Source organism: Acomys russatus, chromosome 1 (assembly GCF_903995435.1).
Source record: "Acomys russatus chromosome 1, mAcoRus1.1, whole genome shotgun sequence".
In the NCBI taxonomy this organism is placed as follows: Eukaryota; Metazoa; Chordata; class Mammalia; order Rodentia; family Muridae; genus Acomys; species Acomys russatus.
The window spans coordinates 90,592,758-90,620,578 of record NC_067137.1 but is presented as its reverse complement, the minus strand read 5'-3'; the positions used below and the strand labels follow the sequence as shown (position 1 = coordinate 90,620,578).

The following is a 27,821-nucleotide window of genomic DNA, read 5'->3' as shown; positions in this document are numbered from 1 at the left end:
TGGGTGGGGCGCTGTGACTCCGGCGGAGGGCGTGGACAAATGTTGTATTGGAAGACCAGGAGTAAAGAGGGCATTAGAGGGTGTCATGTGACCAGGGGCAGAAGAGCAGAGTCACCCAGGGGTATGGTGGGAACCACAGCAGCTTTCCAGTCCTCGACAGTAGACAACATCTCTTCCTGACCAACAGACACCACACACAGTCGGGCCTCCTCATGACAACCAGGTAACACCCAGTGTGGACAGCACAACCTAGTGTAGTCAGGGCCCAGGCCTGGAGAGATGGCTCAGTGGTTAAGAGCACTGTCACTCTTCCAGAGGACCCAGGTTTGATTCCCAGCACCCACATGGTGGCTCACAACCATCCACAATCTTCAGCTCCAGGGAATCCAAGCCTCTCGCTTGACCTCCAAAGTCAGGGCTCCAGAAGAGGCAGAGGGGGTACCACCGCCTTTGAGAATGAAGGTGCCCCTCCCTCAGTGGTACTCTGGTGGAGAGGAGCCAAGGGGAGTCAGGCCTCCCTCCTGTCCCACCAAGGAAAGATGGGAGGTGGGGAGGGGGTGCCCATCACTTTCCACCCCGGGGGAGTGCAGAGGCCCCAGGCTGGGTGGCCATGATGTGGTAGATGGATTCCCGGAAGCGCTGGTCTCGGCTTAGCCGCTTGGCCACCTCCTTCAGCTCCTCTATGTTGTTGGCCTCTAGTTGGGAGGTCATGAAGGACTGGGACGGCTTCACTGGGGAGACAGAGACCCATTGCCTCCCGTGAATGGCATTCCCCCATGCTGCGCCCACACCCCCTCCTTCCTCCTCCGAGCCCCCTACGGTGCTGCCCAGCTCTGCTTGGTCCTTTCCGCCTGAGGCTGGTAGAGCCACGTTCAGAGACATACTGTCCAGCCTTGTCTACTCGTTCTCAGACTTGCCCCCCTCTTCCTGCCTTGTCACCAACACCCTGCGCCATCTGACCCCCGTGATGGCGTATGGGCACTCACTGTCATTCCACGAAGTGCTGGACCGGCGACGGTGGAAGCGGCAGCTCTTGATGCGGCGGGTGGCGGCCTTGTGGATGTACACTGAGTTCTTCATGATCACTGGCATCTTGGCCTCCAGCTCCGCGTTCCGGATGCACTCCTCGAAGAACCCTAGTGGCGGGAAGGAGCGGTTGGCTGCGGTTGGCTCTCTCAAGGGTCTGTCCTTTCCCCTCCTGAGAACTGGTTTGGTCTGGTGGAGGACGTGTCGCTCTACTCTTGGTACACACGGTTTGCCTCTCAAACTACAGCTTGTAGCGATCACAGAGAATAGAGCCGGGAATAGAGCTCCACGCTTTTGAAAAGATGACAAGACTCCAGGCTTCCCTCCTGTTACCTCACTGCAGGCTCAACTTGCCACAAAGAGGTATTGCCGGAGGAGCTAGCTCCTCTGGGAAGGCGTCCCTCCGGAGGAGGAACACCAGGAGGAGTACCGCGCCAGCCCGTTCCAGGCTCTAGTGAGTTTGGGCTTACAGGTGCTGAGCTCCGGGATTGGGGCAGGGCCATGAAGGGGCGGGTCTTACTTTTCAGGTGGCTCACGTCAGCGCGCATCCTCTCTTCCTTCTCCTTGTTCCGGACCTTGGAATTGAGCCCTTGTTCCAGGCTCCGTAAGGCCGCCTCTGCCTCTCGAAGTCGCCTCTCCAGGTCCATGCGGACCTTTACTTCAGCCTACATGGAGGGACAAGCGAGAGGGAGAAGGGGGGAGGGGTCCAGGATCCAGTCTCCACCTCCCCAGGAGGCTTCTGCGATGGCTGACTTCGTTGCTAAATGGACCGGATTTAGGATCACCTAGGAGACACACTTCAGGCTGTGTCTGTGGGGGCATCTCCACAAAGGTTTAACTGAGGGGAGAGGATGCACCCTGAGTGTGGGTGGCACTGTCCCATGGGTTGGGGTCCCAGACTGAATAAAGAGAGGAGACGATGTGGCATCATGTCTGCGCTTTCTGACTACAGGCAATGTTGCCAGCTGCCCCACACTCCCACCGCCATGATTTCCCTGTCATGATGAAGTATATCCCCCTCCAACCACAAGCCTCCCTTCCCTAGGCTGATTTTGACAGCTACTTCATCATAGTAATGAGAAAAATAGCTAGTACCCTTGATCATCACGGGCTCAATAGGCGCGCATGGAAGCTCCCACATCTTGCTCCCATACCTTACCCATGAGGCAGATGGCCGGGTTGAGCCCCATTCCCAACACTTGTCTATTAATGACAGAGGGACTGCTACCTCTTTTGATAAACCCATCCCTGAGCCTTGGCCACATGGACATAGTGGGAGAGAGGATTGGGGCAGCTGTAAAAATTACAGGGATGGCTGAAGTCCCCAGTGGTATAGGAGGGCTCAGAGCACCAGGGCCATGCAAGCCGCACACCTTGAGCTCCCGTTCAGCCTGCTGCTTCTCTGCTGTCAGCTCCTGCAGCGAGTTCTGCAGGGCTTGAGATTGGCTGGAGTAGAACTCCCGTTCCTCTTCCAGGGCCCGTGAGCGTTCCTCGTTCTCCTTCATCCTGTGGGTAGGAGGGGTGCTCACCCAATGCCCACCTACATGGGGCCTGCTAGAGACACAGCTAGAGAAAGGCTGAGTCCTGTCTGGGTCCAGTCAGCTGGGTAATGAATGAGAGGAGTGGGGGAGGGGTGGGGGGTTGCTAGGAGTCCTAGGCTTAGAGGTTCAGGGATTACTACTCCTCTGACCTCAGAGAAATCCTCCAACCCCAGTGACACTCAGTTTCACTGCGTGGGTAGAAGCTAAGGGAACCTGCTGGCTGGCCACAGGCACTGCTCTGAGGACTTGATGCTCTGTATGGTCGGACAAGTCAGCTTTGGGAAAGTCAGGTCATAGGCAGAAAGGAAGTCAGTGACCCATCCCAGTGGCAGCTGGAACTCATTAAGCCCAGTTGTCTGACTTGGGCGCCATCGCAGCTCCCGAGCTGCTGGAGGACCCACAAGTCTCGGGTGCCTCACCGCTTCTCTGCCAGAAGCTTCTCTGCCAAAAGCTCCTGCATCCGCTCTTCGATCTGCCTGAGGTTGCTATGGAGACCATCACTGGCAGGAGGCTGCTCACTCTGGTTGGTGGATGGCTGTGGCTGGTTCTTATCTTCCTCCAGCATCTCTAGGGTTTTCTTCTTCTCTATTGACAGTTCCTGGAGCAAAGGCAGGAAGGGTGAGGAGAAGGCGTTAGCTCTCCAACATGGCGGCCCTGGTCGCCTGACAATTCCGGGGAGCAATCTACTCCTCCCTTAGTCCTTCATGAAGAAGACTTTACATGCCTCATTCCAAGATCTCATTTCTTACAACATGGCCAGGCCACTCCTCCATCAAGGCAGACAGACAAGGAGGAACTCAATGTGACTTCCCATAGAGATGGTACCTATCAGAGTTAGGTCCCAAGGCCCAAGGGCAACATGACCTTTCTGAGGGTCCTTTTTCCTCAAGGAGAAAGGAGATGTATTGGACTCATATGAAAGCCCAAAAAGGTCAGGGCAAGAATCCATTTAGACATCCTCCGCAGTTATCAGCTAGGATCTTAACACTACCATGAAATTATGTGATTGAAAATATCCATGGTCAGCCAGGTGTGGTGGTGCATGCCTTTAATCCCAGTACTCGGGAGGCAGAGGCAGGTGGATTGCTGTGAGTTCAATGCCAGCCTGGTCTACAAAGTGAGTTCAGGATAGCCAAGGCTACACAGAAAAACCTTGTCTCGAAAACAAAACAAAACAACAACAACCAACCCCCCCCAAAAAAACCAAAAAAACAAAAAACAGAAAGAAAAGAAAAAAATAAAGAGATAAAGAGACATTTTAGTTGATCTGAAGACAATTAGTTCTCCAGACAAAGAAGAGATGAAAAGGCTATGTTGTATAGAAGCTACAGTAGGGTTGAAATGTGGGGAGAGGGGTTCAAAAGGCTTGTTTTCCTTGGAGATATGAGCCCAGTGATTGGAGCAGGAGCTGAAGGGTCTTCGATCAGGGGTACAGGGGAGGAAAGGCTAGGGTGATTGTACTTGCGTGCTATGCTAAGAACGTCTCTCTGTCCTTGACAACTGCTGCTTGCCCCTCCCCACTCAGTCTCCTATATCAGATGAAGGTGACCTGGACGTTGCTTTCCCTACACACTCAATTTCACCCGGGAGCCGCTAAGTGGAGGAACCACAGAAGGATGTGGTGGGTGACTCCATCACCCACTCTAATCAATCCCGCCGCTGGTATAAAAATACCAGCACTACGGAAAGCAGGTTTCGTAAGGCCACAGTCGTCCCAAGGACAAGCTGGAAGTTTGGTTCTGGGTCTGGGGAGAACCAGCCCACGCTTTGGGTTTCATGTGCCCGAGAGAGTTCCCAACCATGCGCAGAGAAGGGCCTTTAGGGAAGCTGTCCCTCGTGCTCATTCTCCTGTTGGTACCTCCTCTGGGAAATATACCAGAAATCCAGTACTATGGAGCCCAAGCGGCCGGCTTGGGCAAGCAGCCTCCTCACCTCCAGCGTGTGCTGTAAGGATTCTGTGAAATGCCTCAGCTCCCTCTTCTCTTGTTCCACACCCTTGAGACATCTTGCAGTGAGTTCTAGCTCCCTGTGGGGACAGAGAGCTGGAATGGCAGCCACCCCACCCTTCTTAACCTCTGCATACAGCCACAGTCTGCGCACAGTTTCTGACGTGGGGCCCTTGGATGGCCAGGGCTCCGCAATGCTGGGTACCAAAAGCAGCAGCAAGGTCAGGGCTGCATGGAAGCCTCGGCCACTTACCAGAGAGAGTGATGTCCTGAAGCCAGGGGACTTAGCTTCTAATTCCGTGTGTAAGTAGAGGTTAACCTTCTAGTTGGAAAGCTTCTCTTATTTGTATGGTAAGTTGCAACATTAGGGCGACGGAGTCTCCATATTTCTACCCCGTACAGATTTTAGTGATTCCCTTTAATAAGGTCTTCACCAGTACATTTCTCTGGGCTATCACCAATAATCCATGGTGATGGTGGAGATAACAATGGGATGGCACAGAACACCATCAACCACAGAGTAGTTTCCAAATGCTGGATAGACTATGTCTGAGTCACCTGGGCTGGGGATATATACATATACATATATATATATATATACATACACGCCTCGCCTTCATGAGATTGAAATTCAGTTAATGCTTATAACGGGCATCCAGAGCTGTACATAATACATCAGACTGAAGGTCCCAGGGTGTCATTAACTAAAATGTGAAAGGGCTTCCTGAGAGATGGAGTGTGTTGGGGGTCTTTGCTGGCAGCTCTTCTAAGCCAGGCCAGTTTGTTGCCAGTAACCTGGGTCAGTGGCTCTCACAAAGACAGAAGGGGTGTGTTCCATGGGGGAGGCTGACCTGCACTCACCCATGCCTCACACTCACACTCACACCATTGCAAGAGACCATTAACAGCAAGCAGAAATGGCCCATATGAGGAGGCGCCCATATCCTCCTAGGTATACTCAAGGTCTGGAACATTAGGAAGACCAGGCCATAAGTGGTTTCCCCAAGTCTGGCTGAGCATCAGTCTGCCGGGGCCAGGGCGTGCCCCGTGTTGCCCTTCTCAGGGCCTGCCATCACCTCTTGATCTGCTCCTGCTCCACTCTCAGCTCTTGCACCACTTCCTCGAACTGCTGCTTCTCTGCCTCCAGCACCTGGTTCAGGCGCTCGAGCTCCTGAAGAGACCCAGAGAGAAGGAAAGTCACAAAAAGCACATGAGAGGCCCTAGGCTCAGGGTGAGGGCCCCTGGGCTCAGGGTGAGGGTCCCTAGGCCCAGGGTGAGAGCCCCTAGGTTCAGGGTGAGAGCCCCTAGGATCAGGGTGAGGGCCCCTAGGTTCAGGTGAGGCCCCTAGGCTCAGGGTGAGAGCCCCTAGGCTCAGGTGAGGGCCCCTAGGCTCAGTGTGAGGGCCCCTAGGCTCAGGGTGAGAGCCCCTAGGTTCAGGATGAGGGCCCCTAGTTCAGGGTGAGGGCCCCTAGGTTCAAGGTGAGGGCCCTAGGCTCAGGGTGAGAGCCCTGCTAGGCTCAGGGTGAGAGTCCCTAGGCTCAAGGTGAGGGCCCCTAGGCTCAGGGTGAGGGCCCCTACGCTCAGGTGAGGCCTCTAGGCCTCCAGACATAGATAGGGGTCCCTTTAGCCTGGATCCCCAGAAATGAAGACACATGAAACAGTGCTCCAGCCAGCCCAAGTAGCAGTATGAGAGAACACAAATGTATACCTAAAAGCCATGGGCGTATGGGGGCTTGGAGTTACTGCAGAAGCCATGACCTAGATTATATTTATATTTGACATGTCTTATATAAACAAAAGATAAATGAAATTAAATTTGTATTCTTGCACATACCCCCATTACCGCCCCCCCCCCTTACAACTGAAGACAAGTTCAGATCCTAAAAAAAGAAGTACGCCTCTGCTTTAACACTCAGGGTGCGGCTGGTGCGCTGACAGCCTCTCTGGCTCCAGAGTCAACAAACAAGACAGTTCTCCTCTGTCGGTATTTGTCAGCTGTCTTGTGTAAGCAAGACCTGTTGAGAGGCCCCTAGAACTTCCTAGCCACAAGTACTTGAGCCCCAGAATGGCTCTCACAGCTTCCAAGGCCTCTGCTGTTTCAGAAATGATTACCCAGGACTGAGTAGGGGGCTACACCCCACAGCCTTGCTTTGCCTCCCTGGAAAGCTCTGTGGCACTGCAGCTTACAGCCGACCCCTTCACTTGCCGTTGCACTGGAATAGCCACACTGGAATAGCTTGTGTTGACTTGTCAGTCCATGTCTGAAACTCAGACCCTCCCTGCCTAGCATTCAAGCTCCCCGTGACACCAGCAGATGCCAGGCAGTGCCTCCAAGAACCCAAAAGGGAAAATAACCTTGAACACAACAGGGCAACAAAAATAGAAGAAAATTTGCCTTTCTTCTCCACTCAGTGGTCCCAAACATACGTGATAAGATGATTCTACTTGTGTCAACAACTAGCTATGCCCAAGGAAGCGTTTGTTGCTGCCTCAAGGGGCCAGGAGACTGAGTGTCATGAACCAGAGCCCTCCAGGCCCAAAGCGACTATAAAGGAGGTTCAATCTTCATAGGATGCTTAAATCTCCTGATGACTTCCTGCCAACAGGTGGCCAAGCTTGGCTTGAGTGATTCCAGTGGTCAGAAAAAAAAAAAAAAAAAGTTTCAGCTTTGAACAACCTACAAAAAGCACACTCCACCCCACCCCACCCCCACTCCCTGAAAGCCACAGACACAAAGCATCTGTAAGTTTTGTGGAAATCATCACAGGAACCCAATAGCGGGGCTCCATCCCATTCATGCAACAAGCCACCAATGCCCTGCCAGTCCCTTGGGCCACCTCTGCCCTTCCTTAAACTTCCCCTCCCTTCAGCAGAGGCCTCACCCCTGGCCTTGGTCACACTTTCTTCCAGGGTCTCTCCAAGTCTCTGAGACCCGTGGATCCCAGACCACAAAATAAGAGCTAGCAGGCAGTCCTGAGCCAAACAGAAGACCAGCTGGGCCAACAGCAGCAGCCAGGTCCTGGTTACTCCAGCTTGCTACAGTGCACGGGAAGAAGCAAGCAGTTGTCTACCAGTTCCAGTCTACCCAAATCTGCCTCCCTCCCAAGTTCCCTCACCAAATCTATTTCTCCTTGGGCCATCAACAAGTCTAATTTCTTTTCCCTTCAAGTATTTTGTTTGTTGGTTTTTAAAGAACCATTCTGTTCCCAAGTTTCCTGTCCTCCAAGCTGAACACACCTAGTTTGCCATGCTTCACAGAACCATGATTTCTTGTCCTCAATAAAACTAATTATACTCGTGAAAGGAACGCAGCGGCAGGGGCTCCTGATGGGGAAGACATAATGATTGGGAGGATTCCTTGCAAGTAATTTACAGGCTCAGTGCAATTCCAGGAAGTAGCACAGGGAGATTTTTTTCCTCCCTAATGGTTCTATTCATTCATGACACATCTATTTACCAAGTGCATAGTATGTTCCAAGCACCTGCTGGGCTCTGACCAGAGATCTGAAGCTGCTGTTGTGGTCCTGTGCAGCCACTGAGAAACCCAGGGCAGGATTTTAGATCAAATGCAGGAATCCAGGATTATTAAAAACAATACTGGATTCAGGCACATTAGTGAGCACTACGAAACAGGATACATGTCCTGCCGAGCAGGGACCCAGCTTCCCAGGTCAAGCTGTCCCGGGCAGAAGTAGAGAACTCCATGGAGGTGGCAAGAGGGGCAGTCAGCTGATTCTTGAGCTGAGAGGCAAAGGTGGATGGAGATTTAACTCAGTGGGTTACCTAGTAAGTACAAGGCCTTGGGTTGAGTCCCCCCAGCCCTGGAAATCTGCAAACAAAAATAAATAAGTGGAAGAAAGGAGAAAGAACATTCCAGATGGAAGGAACAGTACCAAAAAGAAAAAGCCTTGTGGAAACCTGTTGCCGGGGAACCACCAAGTCAGGCCCACCGGAGACATGAGAGCAAAGATGATGGGCAAGAGGCTGGGGTCGGAGAAGCAGGGAGGCTGACAAAGGACACACTGGAGCCTGGCAGGACTTCAAGCTTAGGTGAGGATCTTGTTGGGTGTTTTTCCCTGAACACAAGCAAAGAGCATTTTGTCGGTCGGTTGTTTGTTTGGAGTCTCACATTGAATATGTTACCTATCCCAGTCCTGCCTCAAGTTCACAGTCTTCTGACCTCTGCCTGCTAAGCCCTGGGGTTGCAGCTGAGCCCTGGGGTTGCAGCTGGGCCCTGGGATTGCAGCTGAGCCCTGGGATTGCAGCTGGGCCCTGGGATTGCAGCTGGGCCCTGGGGTTGCAGCTGAGCCCTGCGATTGCAGCTGGGCACCTTCACATCAGTGGCAGCAAAACATATGACAGCAGAAGAATGCTGGCAGGTGACATGACTTATTCTCCCTTTAAGCACTGAGTTGGCTGCAGCGTGGAGGAAAAGACAAAGGGGTAGAAGGAATTTAAGGACTCTAGGCACTAATTTGGGCAAGGCCTGATAGCAATGGGACTTGGGAGTATGGTGGGAAAGACAGGAAGGATAGAGGACATTTCCCCCGCGCCCCCCCCCCCCCAGTTCCTGACCTGCACAAGCCTTAGGTGGGACATTCCCTGAGATGGGTTTATACAAAGACAACCAACCCTCAGACAAGATGTGCTCTCAGCGTCTTGGGACATCTGGCTGGAGACGTGAAGTCAGTCCTTGGATGTTGGAGGATAGGGGTACCAGAAAGAAGGGAGTAGATGTGTCACCCTAGGAGTCATTTGCTCATAAACAGCAAAATGAAGTTAGGGACTGTGCTGTGGACAGCCTTAAGATGGAGAGCGGAGAAAAGAGAGGCGTTCAAGTGCTGCCTGAAACAAGGCAGCAGCGTCTTGTACAGTTACCAGGGTTGCACAAGTTCACTCACACAAACTGCTTGCAATGTAATAAATGCTTAACAAGTGCCTTCCAGGCCAGACTTGGTAGTGCATGCTTTTAATCTTAGCACTCTGAAGGCAAAGACAGGGAGATCTCTGTGGGTTTAAGGCCAGCCTGGTCTACATAGGGAGTCCAGGACAGCCAAGGCTACACAGAGAAGCCCTGTCTCAAAAACCAAAAACCAACCAACGAAAACAACAAAGCCACACTATGAAAGAATAAAGACTGTCTTTGCAGGGGTAGAGAGATGGCTCAGTGGTTAAGAGTACTAGCTATTCTTCCAGAGGACCTGGGTTCAATTCTCAGCACTCAATACGGCAGCTCACACTGTCTGTAATTTTAGTTTCAGGGGATTCAACACCCTCACACAGACATACATACAGGCAAAACACTGACGCACATAAAATAAACAAATAAATCTTTAAAAAGACTGTCTTTGCGGAGAGAAGATTCCAAACCTACAGGGAGCTTGCTCTTCATCTCTTTCCAAGGGTGGACAAGGGAGGACACAGAGTACGCCATGAGCTGCCAGCTGCCTTCACACCAACAGAAGAGACCTCTGAATAAAACATGCCTTCCTGACAACTTGATCTAGAATTTTCTAGTTTCCAGAACTCTAAGAAATAAATTGCTCGTGTTGAAGCCAGGTGGCCTGATTTTGTCATGGTCGATCAAACGGACTCGGATCAATAAAGCACACGTTCAGTGACAGCATATTTAGCACTGTTCTCCAGCTCCCGTAGACTGTTCACAGTACAGGCTGGACTCTGCAGGAGGAGGCACACCTTAACCAATTAAAAAGACTGGAAATCATATAATGTCTGTTCTTAATCAGTAGTGAAATTATATAGAAACCAATAATGAAACAGTAGCAAGAAAATCCACAAAGTGACTGGAGATCAAACAATACATTTCTGAATAACATGAGGCAAAGAAGCGATTTCAAGAGAACTTGCCCCAAATTAAATATTGACACCTAAACCTAAAAAATATAACATTCTCTGTTATTTATTCAAGTGAACTGACAGTGTCTGTACACACACGTACACACACACACACACACACACACACACACACACACACACAAGCCATCTGTGGATGTTTATGGCCACTTCATTCATAATTGTCAAAACTTGGAAGAACCTAGAGGTCCTTCGGTGGGAAAACAGATAAGCTGAGGTATAATATACCCAGAGAACAAACATATTCAGCTATGAGAAGAAAGCGGCATTCAAGCCATACAAGGGCACAGTGGGCACTCAAATGTGCCTTGCTATGTGAAAGACTCTGCTTTGTGGCATACGACACCAACTCCATGGCATTCTGGGAAAGGCAGAACTTTGGAGACAGTAAAACGTTCAGTGGTCTTTGAGGTTAACTGGCAGGAAAGATGAAGACATGGAATGTGGGGTTTTTAAGGCAATGAGACTATTCTTTGTGACGTCACAATGGTGAATTGGTGGCATTTTACACTTGTCAAAATCGACGAAATTCTGCTACACCGAGAGGGAAGCCTGAAGGCCCTGGCCGACATGCCTGGGCAGCTCCTCTCTGCGTCCTCAGCTCCCGCCCTCAGAGTGCCAGGCTCTTTCTGACAGATGGAAAATGCCACAGCTACACCATCACATGCTGCAGCTCCCTGAAGTCCAGTCCACTTAGCCTCTCAGCAACCCAAAAGAAGGTGGGGCAACTGTCAAGCATTAGAGACAGACGGAGAACCTGAAAGTCCAGAGGAATCAAATGGCATCTACATCATCAGTGTTGACGCTGAGAGTCCACCAGAGCTCTGGCTGCAGATTCCGAGGCCCCCTGTGGGCCAGGCTGTCCCCCCAGAAACCTCACACACCATTGTAAGAACCATCGTGTCTTTAGGACACAGTAATCTTTCTATGGAGCTCCAAACCCCTCGGCCAATCTTTGGCCTAGAATAGAATGGGGGAAGAATGGGGACAAGCACACCTGCCGTGTTTGTGAGCAAACTAAATAAGAAAGACCCTTAGGCAAAGTGACTCAGTATGTTCACGCCTGCAGAGCCCAGGCTCTGTATCTGGTCTAGAACACATCACGGACGGAGAGCTTGACCCTGCTGTGTGGTTCTCTTCCCGCTGTCTGCTCCAAGCAGCCTCCACTACCTCAACATCTGGGCTTGCACCTTACTATACACTGCAGCTGCCGGTGTCCCACTTCAGTGCCGTGGCATTAAGGGAGGCCTGTGTGCCCTGGGTCTCCGCTGGCCTAATTTCCAGGCTAAGACCTAGATAGTGTGTCTAAATTTTCCTCGGGCCAATTGCTGCCCCAGATTCAACCTCTACTGGCTAAGTCTCCTCTCCCCATCATGGGTTCTGTCTCCCACTCCATCCCATGCGGGGCCTCTCAGATCATTTGTCCTTAAGGATTCTGACAATAGACCAAGTCTCGCTCCCAAATGCACAGGATGCTATGGGAAAAGGGCCCAAACTCTAATGAGATCTAGATGTGAGTGTGGAGACCTTAGGGCTCAAACTTTGGGAGGAAAGAGGCACAGCACTATGGTGAGGTCAGTCTTGCGGGGGGGGGGTCATATTCCTTCATCATACATTTCAGGGCAGCAGGCACACATATGGTGCACCTGCACGCATGTGGGAAAAACGCCCACACACATGAACTACTTTTTTTTCTTCTTTTCAGGCATGCTTTCTCTGTGTAGCCTTGGCTGTTCTAGAACTCACTCTGTAGACCAGGCTGGCCTCAAACTCAGAGATCTGCCTGCCTCTGCCTCCCAAGTATTGGGATTAAAGGTGTGTGCCACCATCACCTAGCCATAACATACTTCTTAAAGATATTAAACCCCAATTTCAACCTCACATCTCCAAATTAAATCTTCAACTTTGTTTTTCTTTCATTTGTAATCCATGAAAAGACTCTAAGATTCTTTCTCAACCTTCCTAAAGCTGCGACCCTTTAAAACAGTTCCTCATGTTGCGGTGACCCCCCACACACACACACACACAACCATGACATGATTTGGTGGCTGCTTCATAACTGTAATTTTGCAACTGTTATGAATCATAACGTAAATATCTGATATCCACAGGTCAAGAACAGTTACAGTCTAATTGGAAGAATAAATGGGCACAAGAGGTAAATTTTTGGAAGAAAAACAAATGCAGAGTGTCCCCATGGTTTGAAATTAAGCCATAGTGGAAAACTGCAAGAACAAGTCATCTCAGTCTCGATGCCTTCCATGGTTACCATGTCTCACACTAAGCTGGGTGCTGTGCCAGGACCCAGAGGGCTTGGGGTATGAATGGGGACATGTGTTTCTTGACTTCAGAGCATGTTTTAGAGTCCCCTGAGGGGTGGCAGGAAAGGAGCTGAGGTCCTGAGATAGGTCATAGCCGGTCACTGAGCTACAGCTGATAGCATCAGCCCCGTGGCTAGCCCAAGAGAGGACAATGCAAATTGACAAGGCTAAAGGACGTGGATTGGGTCTGTCTCCACTGAACACCACTCTGCAATGCCAGGCCTCACCCACTGTGTGCACAGTGTGTCAAATGCTTTCCATGTAATGTCTTGCTTAATCTCTATAATATCCCTAAAAGGGTTTTTTATTATTTTCCTCACATTTTGGGTAAGAATATAGACATCAGAGAGGTTATGTAACTTGTTAGGGATCATCCAGTTGGAAGGGCAAACCACAGAATGCCTGGCTTCAGGCTTTCTTCTGCTTATCACCTGCCCTGCCTTTCAGGTGTGAAACTCAGACAGCCCAAATGAGACAAGAGTTTCCTTGGCCTTCAGGGTGGTTTAAGCCTGTGCTGAGCCAGGCATGACGGTGCACGCCTTCAATCCCAGCTCTCAGAGAGGCAGAGGCAGGCCAATCTTTGTGAGTTTGAGGCCAGCCTGGTCTACGAAGTGAGCCCAGGACAACCAAGGCTACAAAGAGAAACTCTGTTTCAAGGAAAAAACCCAAACCAATAAAACCAAGAAGCCTATGTTAAGCATCCACAGGGTTTGTATTTTTTGTTTGCTTGTTGGAGACAGGGTTTCTCTGTGTAGCCTTGGCTGTTGGACTCACTTTGCTGACCAGCCTGGCCTCAAACTCACAAACACCTACCTGCCTCTGCCTCCCTGAGTGCTGGGATTACAGGCGTGCGCCACCACGCCGGGCTCTGTATTGTTGATTCCAACAGAGTGAAGGGACCTCTGAAGTCCTCAAACCCCATCACTCCTAGGTACCAGAAGTTCCCACTACCCCTGTGCATATCGAGGTCGTTGCAACCTCCTGTGGATATCAGCAAGCCACTTATGAAATGTTTAGAAGGCCTTGTCTCTAAGACCTGTTCATTCATTCTTTTCCTAAGGGTTCACAAGGAGAAATACACTTACCACCAAGATGCCACAGCAAGGTGCAGACAATGCCATCTCAGTGGCCTTCGCTGCTCCATCCCTGAAGTCTCTCAGCCCACCCACCTCCGTATTCCCACCACACCCACACCATTCCCTAATGCGGGCCATAGGAGCGAGGCTGAGTCTTTCTGCACAGCCACACAGTGCGCTCACCTCTCTCTGCTCCCTCTGGAGGCACAGTTCTTCAGTCTCCTCCATCAGCTTGTCTGCAAAGGAAGCATACACTCACTGAAAACAGCTCAGAGGTGCCATTGGTGGCCTCTGTCGCCTGTGCTGTCTCCCAGGGGAAAGGTCTGCACTCCTTAGCCAGGGGGTTGGGTCCTGTTCTACTGGACTGACGCTGGCCTGAGCTGCCTTTCAGGTCACCTTCTCTGTTTCGTGCATTCATAGACCACAGAGGACTTGTGCATGGAGGCCCAGGTGGGTCTTGGCAGCCTGCTGTCTCCATGGTCTCCCACTACCTGAACGAGTGCCTGGTTAATCAGGGGGGCCATTTTCCTGGCAAGGGAGAGGTGTGTAGAAGGCAGAGAAGAGCCAGGGCCACAGATGTCCCAGCAGGCTCCCAGGAAGGGGATGGAGCCATTCTTGTCTCTCCCAACCAGAGGGCATTCAGCTGACGATTAGGGCATGGGGCCTGGATTCTTGCAGCTAGGGTTCAAGTGTGTTTGTGGGCGAGGATAGCAGAGAAGAGGGTAGGTGCAGGACCTGGGATTCAGGCTGGGTAATATTTTTTTCCATTTCTAGATCCTTCAGCTGAAGGCCTCACACACACACACACACACACACACACACACAGAGAGAGAGAGAGAGAGAGAGAGAGAGAGAGAGAGAGAGAGAGAGAGAGACAGACAGACAGACAGACACAGACAGAGAGACAGAGACAGACGGAGAGAGAGACAGAGAGACAGAAAGAGACCAAAATGGCCTCAGGTGTTAGAGTTGGAGACACGTGAAGATCAGCTTAAAGGGAAAATCTCAATCTCTCTCTCTCTCTCTCTCTCTCTCTCTCTCTCTCTCTCATTTTGTTTTTTGAGACAGGATTTCTCTGTGTAGCTCTGGCTGGCCTTAAACTCACAGAGATTCACCTGCCTCTGCCTCCCAGAGTGCTGGAATTAAAAGCATCTGGCTGGTTTCTTCTTTAAGGAGAAGGAAATTGAGGTTTATAGAAGACCAGAGTGGCTGACACATTCACACAACAGATAGGTAGGTGACAGGGCTAAAGCTAATGTCCTGGCCACTAGTCTAGCCTGCCTCTAACTCCCTGGACAAAAGGACATTTATCACAACATAAAGTTCTCTAGGTGCCAAGCTCCCTCCCGAGTCCCAGGGAGACCTCCTGTCCCACCCCCACCAGGCCCTGCCCTGGCTGTCACTCAGGTGACACCACTTGCCACCATCAGAAGACTTCAGATTCTAGCTCATCCCTGTCACCAACCTAAATACTCCTGCTTTTCCTTAGCCAGCTGCAGCCCCTGTGCTTCCAGGCTTTTGATCATAGCTTCTCCTAGCTGGGCGTTTTTCCAGGTCCTAGGGAAGATAAATAGGAAAGAGAGGAGAAATACAAACAGTTAAACCAGGAGGAAGTCCAGGGCAGAAAGAGAATGAACATTGCTGTGTTAGCCCTGCCCCCTGCTCTACAGAATCTCAGTTCAGTCTGACACCCAGGACGGGACTGGACGTTGGGCACGCCACCAGCATTATCAGTTACAGTAACTGGAGGCTGAGGTTGCAAAGCCGGCCAGGGCCAGCCGGCTGCAGGGACAGAGCCAAGAGCACTCACCGAGGAGGGAAGGGACTCGTCCCTAGCAGCCATCTACACCACTGCATGCCTACCTCCTGGTACAAGGCTGGGTTACAAGCACGAACTGGCTTGAATGGGCACAGGCTGTGCTGGTCAGGTGGTTTCTGTGATTTGTAAGCATCTCTGGGCCTTGCTAGGGTTAAGTCCAGGTCTGGGAAGGGAAGGTGGGGTGTACTGAGTTGCTGAGTATGAGGGGCAACATTCTGCTTAATCTCAAGAATTGGAGGTAAATGGTGTCCACATCTGCCACCTGTCACTGCAGACAACCTTCCCAAACTCACCACTTAAGGGACCCTCACAAATGCTCTACAGCCTGAGTTGTCTCCTCCTACACACCTAGGCCACTCCCACAGCCCTGTCTCAGGATCCGCCCACCTGCCTCCTGGTCGCTCAGATGCCTTGCTGGCAGACACTTACACTTTCCCAGACTCCTGCAGCATCTCAAGCCATTGGGTCTGCTCAAACTCAGACTCAGCAGCCAGCAGGACATTCCCCTGTCGGGAAGAGGAGCCAGAGTGAGAGGTATCCATTCTGAAGGAGAGGGAGGTGAGTTCTTCTCTTCGCACCGCACCCTTCCACAGGCCTGGGCCCTGACAGCCCTCCTAGGCTAGACTGCAGAGGGCAATTCCCAAGGGCTCAAAACAAACCGCTCTGTCCTGTGGGCCCTGGGCTAGGGGAGGGTCTCCACTCACATGGAAGTCCTGGTGTGAGATCTTCATGGCATAGGGCATGCTGGGCTCTTCTCTTGCCTCCACCAGACAGCCACCTAGCGGGATGACACCCTGAGGGAGAAAGCAGAGCAGGCAGCTCCCACCCTACCCAACTTGTATCACTTAAGAGTCCAGAGAGCCTCCTGGAGCAAGTGAAGGGCTTTGCCAAGGGCCTTGGACTGGACCACATCCTAGGATTGTGCCACTAAGGCTAGGACTGACTTTCAGAAAGAAGAAGAGCTGGGGCAGATTCTGCAACTCAGGAAGTGTGTGTGTGGAGGAAAGGACCCAGCCCAGGGGCTGGAGGAGGAGTCTTGAGCCCTGAGAGGATCTGTTCTCTGCTTCTAAGCCAAGTCAAGACAACAGAGAGTTCCCTACCATCTCCAAATGCCCCCAGGGGGCCCGCCCTCACTGGAAAGGAGCCTCCTCACCTTAGGATGGATATTGAAGTATTTATTGGTTTCAAAGCTCTTTTTTTCACTCTCAGAGTAGTAAAGCAGAAAGCTTTCTTTGATGATGAAAAACCTATGGGGAAGCATGAGAGAACAGTGAGATTCTGTGACTCAACAGCACCCTTAGGGGCCCTGGACTCACATGGGAGCCCACAGGGACACCACTTTATACTGCCCACTGCACAGACATTGCAGATGGCCTCCTGTACAGAAAGCGAAAGAGGGGGCCCATGACTGGTTTCCCAGAGTGTCCTCTTCAGCACAGCACAAACCTGCTGTCCTTCTCCTTAGGCCCATTTATCCTCTGAACTATCAACTCAAAAAACAAAAAAGAACCAAAAACAAAACAAAACAAAAAACAAAAACAAAACCCCAAGAAACAAACAAGCAGGCAGATCTTCATGAGTTCAAAGCCAGCCTGGTCTACAGAGCGAGTTCCAGGACAGCCAGACTGGTTACACAGAGAAACTGTTTCAGAAAAAAAAAAGGGGGGGGGGGACTGGAGAGATGACTCAGAGGTTAAGAGCACTGCCTGCTCTTCCAAAGGTCCTGAGTTCAATTCCCAGCAACCACAGGGTAGTTCATGACCATCTATAATGTGATCTGATGCCCTCTTCTGGCCTGCAGGTGTACATGCAGGCAGAGCACTGTATACATAATAAATACATTTAAGAAAGAAAGAAAGAAAAGAAAAGAAAAGAAAGAAAGAAAAAGAAACCAAGTGTGTGCCCAGGGGAGTCCCAGTTAGGCCTCAAAGCTCGTGAGGTTCAAAGTCACTGGAGTTCTTCCTCCTCCAAGGGCCCTGCTATGATGTGACCTGAAAAGCAGTTGGAGGGATCCCGAGTTGTTGAGTACACACGCGTGTCTACAGGGGAAAGTTCCGGACAGCCACATGTTGGAACCGGCTAGAACAGCCTCACAGTGGCCACCAGTGCGACTCGCCTGCTTAGCATTCAGTGAAATGGCACCGGCGATGCGATAGAGACCATGGCACGAGTATTTGCACCATGAAAATCAAATACCGCAGAAGCACCCCGAGCGCCTGCATTGGCGCTTCTTGCCAGGAGCTGGCGGCGGCGGCATCAAAAAGTCAGAGGCCCCCTGCAGGCCCCCAGCAGCATGACCTTCCCAGCTCTGGGCAGAGTGGAGGGGCAGCCTAGACGACTGCAGCCCTTACTCCCTCTCTTGAGGGAACTGAAGGAAGCTAAGCTCTGTACTTGGGTGTGAGTTCCACAATTCTGTCTTTTCCTCGACTCCCTCTTTTGAGATGGGGGGTGGGGAGATGCTATGTTGCCCATGCTGGTCTTGAACTCATGGACTTGAGCAATCTTCCCCATCTCAGTTTCCTGGGCAGCTGAAACTATAGAGCTATACCACCTTCAACTCACTTTCTGCACTCATGTCAGCCCTCTGCTAGTCACAGGACAAATGCAGCCCTAGTGGATACTGTGTTTGGGCTCTTGTCATTGGCACTGAGTACCCACTGCCACACTGTGTGCTTCTTTATGCAGAGGGGGGCCACTGGGATCCTGGAAGGTGTGGGCCATGCCATTATCAGTCCCTTGAATGTCACAGGTAGGTAAGAGCTCAGACCTCCCATTTTTGAGCTTGGAGATAAGGAGTTTGGGTAAGGACCCTCAGCCCCCTGAGCCTTAGTCTCTGTTTGTAGGGTAGAAGTGATGGCACCTACATTAGGGGGTGGACCTGTGGCCTGAATGAGACTGTAGGTATAGCCTAGCCTCTGTGTGAAGGACCCAGGATGGGGTGGAATGTCACATGGTCTCAGCAGGAAAGGCAGGCAAACAGAACTGAGCTGCCTCCCTACCCCCACAATAGTGCCTCATGAACCCCTTAATATGTTGAATTCCAGCCGGGCATGGTGGCTCATGCCTTTAATCCCAGCACTCAGGAGGCAGAGGCAGGTGGATCGATGTGAGTTTGAGGCCAGCCTGGTCAACAAAGCTAATCCAGGACAGCCAAGGCTACACAGAGAAACCTTGTCTCAGAAAAAAAAAAAATGTTGAATCCGTATTTGCAGAGGGACTGTATCTGGACACAGGATTTTTAGGAGGTAACTATGGTCCAGTGAGCTAATAATTAGACCAGACCATGATCTAATGGAGCTGTGGCTTTATAGAAGAGGAAACTGGCCTGGGGTGAGGGTGGGGGAGCTTGTTAGTGGTAGAGTGCTTACCTAGCATGCCCAAAGCAATCTCTAGGACCACATAAACTAGGCATTGTAGTACACACTTATAACCCCAAACATTCAGGAAATAGAAACACGAGAAGAGAGTTCAAAGCCATCCTCAGCTCCATAGTGAGTTCAAAGCCAGCCCTCACCATATGAGACTATCTCAAAAGAAAACAAAGGAAAAAAAAAAAAAAAAAAAAAGACTCTCTAGTGGCATACGCCTCTAATCCCAGCATGCGAGGGGCTGAGACATGAGGCCTACAAGTCTGAGGTCAGCCTTAGCAGCATAGAGGCCCCTATGTCAGAAGAATAAGAGAAGGCAGCCTTTGAAGTTAGGGTGGGGACCTCAGCCACAGGGCCCACAGGTACTAAGGTCCTGGGTCGAGAATGTACTTGGTTCTAAAAGGAGCCAGAAGGCTGAAGTGACAGAGAGGCAGGACAAGAGTCCCTGGACTGCACAGGGCCCTGTGGCAGTAGGAGTGGCAGCAATTACATTCGCTGAACCCTCACCACCCCAACCTACCCTGAGGTCACACAATTGCTTCTGTTAATACATTGAACACCCAGTGTTACCCGCCCGAGGCAGGCGCTCTTGTGTTTTCCGTGAGTAGAAATGGAGGAGAGGGGTGGCAGGAGGAGCTGAAACTACTTGCTGGAGATTGGCATTCTCCCAGAGTAAGATGGCCACGGGAGGGCTTTGAGCAGGGATGACATGGCCTGACTTACACTGTAAAAGGCTAGCCCCGGCTGCTGCATGGGAAACAGACTGTCCTGGCATAGGCAGGGGGTCTGCCTCTGGAGGCAGAGAGATGTAGAGTGGACAGAGGCACATAGAGTTCCCAGTATCTTCCCAATACACAGGATGTCCCCCAATGTCATTCCCCTCCTAAAGCAAGCACAGAAAGGCAGAGGAGATGTTCCTGAAAGCCTTTGCTCCACAGCGGTCACACTTCAGCAGGTCAATAGTCGCCATGGACTGCCACATGAGCCATACCTGGCACAGAGCTGGAGGCAGAGGCAAGCTCCTACCCACCATGGTTCATCTGACAAGATCTTTTTGCTTATCAAGCTGCCTTGGTGGTGGCCACTCTTACTGACATGTTTTAGCTTCTACTCTGCAGCTGCGACCCTTGCACGTCTATGCAAGACTGCCTAGAGAGGCATTCCTCCTCTCGAACCTTCCTCCAAGGTTCTGACACTCTAGACACTCATATGCAGTATGCAAGACTGGGGCAACCTCCTTTGGGCTCTGCAGAGCTGGGGGCGGGGAAGGGGGGAACCGCCAGTGCAAGGGCTGGTCACAAGCACTATTTCCACTTGTTAGTTTCTGGGAGGCAAGTTACATGAGAGAACCTGCTCCTCAGAACAGCGCTGGAGGCGGGGCCTCTCTCTCGCATTTCTTAGGTGCAGAAAGGCAGGCTAAGAAATGAACATAAAAAGCCTTTGAGCCTCCTCTTCAGCCCTCCCGACTACTGTCACTCCCTAGAAGTTCAGCAGCTGTGCAGCCACCCTGCATTTCCCATTTGTGCTCACACAGCAGCGGCTACTGAAGAGATCGTGGCTGCCGCTCAACTGGTGGCTTCCTGTTTTCCAAACACATGGCACAGTCCTGTCCTCCTCCTGTCCAGGGCTAGCATCTGTCCTTGGAGAAGCTTTACTGTTGGCTTTTGCTTTTAGCCCTCCTGGGTTATGAGAAGCCTGCAGTATGTGCATGGTAAAGGCTTCATGTCAGTCCTGGCTGCCTCCTCTCTCTGGCCTTGTCATCATCGTCGTCGTCGTCATCATCACCATCATTTGTCTATTTTAAGATAGTGCCTCAGGTGGCCTAGGCTGGAATCAAACTCCTGACATAGCTGACACTGACCTTGAACTTCTGACCTTTCTGCCTCCACCTCCTGAGTGCTGTGATGGTAGGCATGGGTCTCCAAGCCTGGTTTACAGAGTGTTGAGAACTGGACCTAGGGCGCCGTGCATGCTGGACAAGCAGCCTTACCTGTGAGCCATGTCCTCTGTCCCCACTCTGGCATTCCCACCTCCATATGAAAGAACACTTAGAAGTCAGCAAGGTATGCCCTTTGCTACACACACTTTTGAATTTAATTTTAATTTATTTATTTATTAGGGAGGTAGGTAGGTAGGTAGTTTTTCCAAGACAGGGTGTCTCTGTGTAACAGCCCTGGCTGTCCTAGAACTTGCTTTTAGGCGATGCTGACCTTGATAAACAAAGATCCACCTACTGAGATTGAAGGCATGCACCACCATGCCCGCCTATACTTTATCGACATTATCTTACTTAAATGACTCTAAGTGATGGCTGGGTGTTTTGTTGGTCTCATTTTTTTTTTCTAGTACATTGGTAGGCAAACTGAACCACAGTGAGATGAGGCAGTTAGTAAGTGGTGAACTCAGAGCTCTGCTGACAAAGCCCAGGTTCCCAGCTGCGGGAGCCAGCGCTTGTTGCTAGCACTCCTCTGCACTGCTTCCCCGCTGTTTATCTCCCTTGACCCCATCACTGCAGAACGGCTCAGATGAGAGAGCTGTAAAGGAGTCAGTTCCTTGGCCTAGGCAGGTGCTGTGCTGGGCCCTGCCAGCTGAGTGCCTGCCCTCAGGGAGCTTAGAGATAAAAGAGGCTAGCTGGACCAGGTGGCTCACGCCTTTAATCCCAGCACTCACTCAGGAGGCAGGGGCAGGTGGATCTCTGTAAGTTCGAGGTCAGCCTGGTCTACAAAGTGAGTCCAGGACAGCCAAGGCTACACAGAGAAACCCTGTCTTGAAAAACCAAAAAGAAAGAAAGACCAGAGAGAGAGAGAGAGAGAGAGAGAGGGAGAAAGAGAGAGAGGAAGGGAAAAGGGGGAAGGGGGAGGGAGGGGGGAGGGGGAGGGAGGAAAGAGGGAGAGGGGGAGATGGAAAGAGAGAGAGAGAGAAGGAGGGAGGGAAGGGGAGGGAAAAGGGATAGAGAGAGAGAGAGACTTTTAAAATAGCTAATGTTTATCAAGTTCCTTCTTTGTACCAGGCTCTGCTTGAGCAACGGCAGTTTGTGTAGCAGAGCATTCAGTGCTTATTTGAAGTAGGCAAGAATGCAAACACATTCAATAATATGCCCCAGATCACACAGCAGGTAAATGGGAAGCTAAAGGCAGAAAGCACCAGGGTACAGGGTGGCGCTGTCAGGCCATAGGGTAGCACAGCAACAGGGAAAGCATCAGGAGGATGCTGAGAAGCACTGGCGTACATTACTGAGACATTATACCATTAGCAGAGTGCACTGCAGTGTCACAGTGCCTGGAGGATACACACGGACGACCGAACAACAGGACACCGCAACAAGAAACATTTGTGTGAAGAACAGGAGTGTGGCCACCAAGGGGACGGACGGTTTAGGTCTGACCAAGTTCTGAGAGGATGCCACAGCTAATCAGGGTTTTAAAGAAATGTCTTCAGAAGTTGGGAGGAGAGATGTTTCTAGACAGAAGGGCGTAGGGAGAGAACAGTGTGCTCAAGGTTATCAAAATATGTCTGGTGTTTTATGCAGATAAGTGCTAAGGGGGTGGCCAGGGTATGGGGGAGGGGGTAGGAGAGAGCACAGGCTGCAAGCAGGCAGCCCCCCACCACACACCTCTACCTGCTTTGCACAGATATCAAACAAGTACGGGGGGTTCAACCTGTGGTTTTAGAATGAGAGGGGTGGCCTTGAGGAGGTTGCAGCTTGGCAAATGGTGAACCACAGTTAGTGGAAGGTAAAAGTCAGCAGGGCATGCTGAATAGCTCAACCAGGGCAGGATGACCTAAGCCCCATGACGCCACGGCCAGAATTTTAGCCTGAGTGCCAGGATGGACACGGGTGCCATCAAATGTGAAGGATTTTGCAGTGTGGCTTCCCTGCGGCCTGTGCTCTGAGTATAATAAGGGGCCAGGCAGGGCTTAGTGGTTAGCCTTCTGCTCGTATGAGATATCCGGGGGAGGCAGAGGAGAGTGTTCAGAACACAGATGCAGTGTACACCAGGCAGGTCTTGTTAAAAGAAGGACCGGTCAGTGGCTGAAAAGATGGCTCAGTGGTTAAGGGTACTGTCTACTCTTTCACAGGACCTGGGTTCAGTTTCCAGCACCCCACTGCATGCACACAATGACAGGCAGAACAGCTAAATATAAAATGAAAATAAGTAAAATCTCAAGAAAAACAAGTTAGAGCCGCCACCGGCAGCAGCCAGTTTGGTCTACTGAGCTCTTCAGTGTTTGGGGGTGTAGACCAGGGAGAGAGGAATTTGAAGTTGAGGACATGGGGTAGGGCAGAAAGGAGGAAGTATGATGGTGAGTCCAGAAGAGATCGCGTCTCAGGAAGACTGCATGAGTTTGGACCAAGAGAGCAGCAGCGTTGCGCGTGGATGGTACACATGCAAACAAGCGGGCACACACACATAGATGGAAATTTTAGAAAATAAAACCAAGCCAGATGCAGTGGCGCATGCCCAGAATCCCAGCACTCAGGGAGGCAGAAGCAGGTGGATCTCTGTGAGTTTGAGGCCAGCGTGGTCTACGGAGTGAGTTCCAGGACAGCCAGGGCTACACACAGAGAAACCCTGTCTTGAAAAACCGAAATAGAAATAGATAAATAAAAATTAAAAAGTCAGCACACAATAACTGACAAAACAGTGTCAATTACAACAGGCTTCAGAAAACAGAGTAACAAGTCCCTCTGAAGAAGCTTGGCATTCTGAGATGTCCCTCAGCCTCCGTGTTGCCACGCTGTCGCTTACATGTAGCGTGTTCTGCCCACAAAGACCATGTGTGTGAGGGATTGAAGAAGGTTGGGTTGGGGATGGGGTGACTGAGGAGGAATGAGCCGAGTTCCACCTAAATATACAACACCCTACAGCAGGACACCCAGGTCCAGCACCTCCTGGGGACAAGATGCAGGGTTTAGGCTGCTATGGGATTTGATCTTGGAGGCAAAGTTACCTCAAGGGGGCAGTAGGAACCCACCCATAGGTGGGTGGGTGTGTAGGGTTCCCAGCAAGGATAGGGTGGGCTGAGTCCTGGATGGCACCGTGGTGGTCACAGAAGGGCATCTCATCCACCTAGCCCTTGCTGGCCCTGGCCGAAGGCAAGACCACCCCTCCCCCTGTTCAGAGTCACCCAAGGTTTGTTTTTTTGTTTTGTTTTGTTTTTTCAAAACAGGGGTTCTCTGTGTGGCCCTGGCTATCCTGGAACTCACTCTGTAGATCAGGCTGGCCTTGAACCCAGAGATCCACCTTCCTCTGCCTCCCAAGTGCTGGGATTAAAGGCTTGCGCCATTACCAGCCCAGCAGCCACCCAGGTTTTGCATCTGCATTCATGCTACTCCCAGAGGAAGGAGAAGACGGTGGCCAATTTACCCTCTAGACCCCTCTCAAAATTTTTTTCTCTGTTAGTGAACACTTTTGACTCCCTTTCTTTGCCCACAGGAAAGTAAACTAAGAATGATGGCATCTTCCCACTGCTGTTTGGCTGAGGTGGGGGTAGACGTGGTGGTGGGGGCCTGGCAGCTCCCCCCTAAGACCAACCCTGAGGAGGAGAGGTCTTATAGAACTCAGCCAGCCACAGCCAGTTCCATCCTGCCTAGTGATTATTAATGTAGCATGGAGCCTTTCCAGGCCTCTTCCCCTCAGCTGCCCACTAGCCTCTATGGCAGTGGGTGTTGGCTGCCCTACCCCAAGCCTTCCTGTGGTCACTAATTAGCTGGGGTCTAGCGACTGCACTTCAGAAATGGGAAACCGGAGCCCAGAGGCCCTTCTGGGAAGCATCAAAACATCAGCCCAGCCTCCTCGTACTCTCTGACTTTCTGACTGGCTATTGCTGACTCAGAGGAAAATTGTGTGTGTTGGAGGTGGAAGACGGGGGATGGAGGGAGCAGGAACAAAGGTCTAGAGCTGGCAGGTAAGATGTTAGCTGTTTTCTGAGACCCAGAGGAGAGAGAGTCTTTGCACAGAGACAGCTCTTGAAGGTGACAGAGGTGACAGTCCCTTTCAAAGGACAGAACTAACTTGGCATGGACTTAATGTTTTGACTTAGTCTGGTTTGTTTTGGGTGGCTGTGGGGACTGCTGAAGGAGATTCTCAGGGCCCCAACCCCAAGAGCCTTGAATTATCAGCCCCAAAGCAACTGTGTTTGCAAGAGCCAGGTCCCCCTGTACCCACAGTGAAAAGGGGAGCCAGGAGATGCAGCCTGGGGTTCCAAGGCACACCACAAAGTGGATGCAATCCAGTGAAAATGCCTTACAGGAAGTCTCTTTTGGTTTTTCGAGATAGGGTTTCTCTGTAACAGCCCTGGCTGTCCTGGAACTCACTTTGTAGACCAGGCTGGCCTTGAACTCACAGAGCTCCACCTGCCTCTGCTTCCTGAGTGCTGGGATTACAGGTGTGCGCCACCACACCTGGCTAGGAAAAGTCTTAGATGAGGACATAGAGAAATAACTGGGACAGAGTCAGACCCGATGGAGAGAGAGGCTGTACTCAGTAGCTCAGGATATTCTGCCATAGCCTATCACAGCCCCTCCCCCACTCCTCCCCTCCCACATACTTAAGTACCATGGCAATGAGAGGATGCTCCTGGCCCTCAGTGGCTGCAGTTGAGACAGTGCAGCCCTGTGAGCCTCTCATATAACCTTCACACTGCTCAGAGCATTCACTTAAAGCCGTCAGAGAAAAACTTGACTTGGACCCAAGGGGGCCTGTATTCCATTAAATCCCTGAGAGAAATCAGGCAGGGGTAATAAAAATGTAAGAGACCGGCTCTGTAAAAACGTGAAATCCCATCCGCACCTCCATTTGTTCTGAGGTTTTTACCGGAATATTAAATTATTCATCAAAATCGAACATCAGAGTAACCACTACCACGTGCACATGATCTGTGGTCCTGAAAACATCCGAGGCATTCAGACTCAGGGTGTGGGATGGGAAAGGGCCAGGCTCCCAACCATCCAGGGAGGGGCCTGGACAAAGCAAGCCCAGGGCTGGGAGTTCCCTGTCTCCCAGCACCTGCCACGGCCATATATACATAGAAAGCTCTGTTGGCATCTGGGGCCTTCATTTGGAGTTGGGGGACAGAGAGCCTGGTGCTGAGAATGGAGCCAGGGTTGCTCTGGTTCTCCCCCAACACCTTTCCAAAATCAGTCTTTGGACAGAACTAATCTACCCTCTCTCCCACTCCAATTTTAGTTGTGTGGGTGTGGGTGTGTGTGTAGGCACAGTGGCACAGTTGGAGGGGTTGGCAATACAACTTCTTATAGAATGTTTGTGGTTTTCCTCATTCCTGAGTATTTCAGAATGGATAGTATCTGGCTTCCTAAAATGCTGTGTAAGGTTGAGGGTGGGCGAATGGATAGAGCAGAGTGGCGCCCATCTACCAGCCCTGGTAAAGTCTCAAGGAAAGGATGGAACTGGCTGTGGAGGTCTCAGGAGAATCTCTGCAGTCTGGCCCAACTTAACCTCAGTCTCTTTAGCCTACATGCAGCCTTGCCACTTGGGACTCGGAACTCAGTTCATTCCACAGAGAATTCCTGGCATCTACTGGCTCGTGATTCCATTCTAGCTCCAGTCGCGCCTTCCAGGTCGGGGACAGCACAGAGAGAAACTGGCTGGGCGGGCCAAGGTCACAGTGGAAGGCTGAGGCAAGGGCGGCGACTAAAGGAGTAGGAGGGGTCCTGAGGCCCCGGGGCTCCCTCCTAAGGATGGGAAAGGAAGTCTCACGGGACGCGGGGACTCACTCACCGTCGGGACCATTTGGCCGACGATCTCCCAAACGGCCGCTTCCATAGAACCCCGTAGAGCTGCACTTTGGTGCTGATGTCCAGCGCGTCCGCGTCGGCCTGTTCCAGGGACGGCGATGGCGACACGGAGTTGGACTTGGATGTGAACATCCTGTCGCGGAGGCGCTGTCCCGGCGGAGCACCCCGCTTCGTGGGACGGGAAGGGACAGGGAGGACGGCGGGAAGCAGTGGGTAAGGCGAGCGCAGACAGCTCCGGTCGCCGTCGGGGCGCGGCCCAGCCGGGGGAGTGGGAGCGGGGAGGCGCGGGAAGCGCAGCCAGCGAGCGGCTAGGGCCGGGAGGGAACTCCGCAGGGAGGGCGGCTGCGCCACAGGCTCTCAGCATCGCCACCACCATCCCCTCCCGCGCGGGCAGCCTCAATTCTGGTGGCCTGGATTGGTTGGGAGTGGCAGGTGAGCCGCTCAGGCCCGCTGCCAGCGCCAATCACGGCTGGCGCCGGCTGCAGGGCCAAGCTCAGTGAATCCTCAGGGTCCGGGTCTGTCTCGCGGCCGGGGATTTGGCCACTGCACTTCCCCACCCCCCACCCAGGCACCCGACGCTTCTCCAGTTCCTTACGGTCGGTCGCGCCTACATCCAAACGCCGGCCAGGTGTGCTTGGTGGTGGGCAGGAGTCACTCCGCAGACACCCGCTCGCCTCTGGACGTGGGCGTGGTGTTAGGGAACTTGGCTTGAGATTCCAACTCAGGTTTTACATGGCTAGGCAAGCTTCTGGACCTGTGTTATTCTCACCTTAAAGCCGAGACGCCCCTACCTTTTGGTGCAGGCCAGCTAAGACTTCGGTAAGTGTCCAAGGACCCGCCTCGAGAAGAGGTTCCAGCGGAAGTTCGTGGCCCTTCCCTGTCCCCGCAGGTGGGGTTTCACTTTGTGCCGCCAAGTCTGCCTGGATCAGATTGGATTTCTTCTCCTAGCCCTTGGCAGTCTGTGTCGGCATTTGGGCATTTGGCACCCAGTGTCAATCTCAAACTGTCAATGCAGTTTGTGTTCCTGATTTATCTGTGCGCCTCCAGTGCTCCCTAGGGCTAGACGCTCTGTCCACTTACGCTCTGCTCTC

The 27,821-nt window shown here is 51.8% G+C and overlaps 1 protein-coding gene across 1 annotated transcript; it reads right to left on the bottom strand.

Moving 5' to 3' along the window:
* Positions 1–437: 437 nt before the first annotated feature.
* On the bottom strand, positions 438–27,011 carry Plekhd1 (pleckstrin homology and coiled-coil domain containing D1). The gene is made up of 13 exons (XM_051148399.1): positions 26,714–27,011; positions 16,757–16,850; positions 16,308–16,397; positions 16,033–16,109; positions 15,250–15,341; positions 13,968–14,020; positions 5,590–5,684; positions 4,500–4,593; positions 2,987–3,165; positions 2,400–2,532; positions 1,547–1,691; positions 987–1,136; positions 438–731 (listed from the first exon to the last, which is right to left on the bottom strand). Exons 1-13 carry the CDS (start codon positions 26,860–26,862, stop codon positions 565–567), a joined length of 1,518 nt encoding a protein of 505 aa, XP_051004356.1. The 5' UTR covers positions 26,863–27,011; the 3' UTR covers positions 438–564.
* Positions 27,012–27,821: the final 810 nt, after the last annotated feature.

Excerpts from the sequence above, each read along its gene's own strand:
- Plekhd1 (XM_051148399.1), bottom strand. The coding sequence starts at position 26,862 with ATGTTCACATCCAAGTCCAACTCCGTGTCGCCATCGCCGTCCCTGGAA. Across the intron at positions 16,398-16,756 it reads ACTTCAATATCCATCCTAAG|GGTGTCATCCCGCTAGGTGG; the intron begins GTGAGGAGGCTC and ends TTTCTCCCTCAG. Across the intron at positions 16,110-16,307 it reads TCTCACACCAGGACTTCCAT|GGGAATGTCCTGCTGGCTGC; the intron begins GTGAGTGGAGAC and ends TCTTCCCGACAG.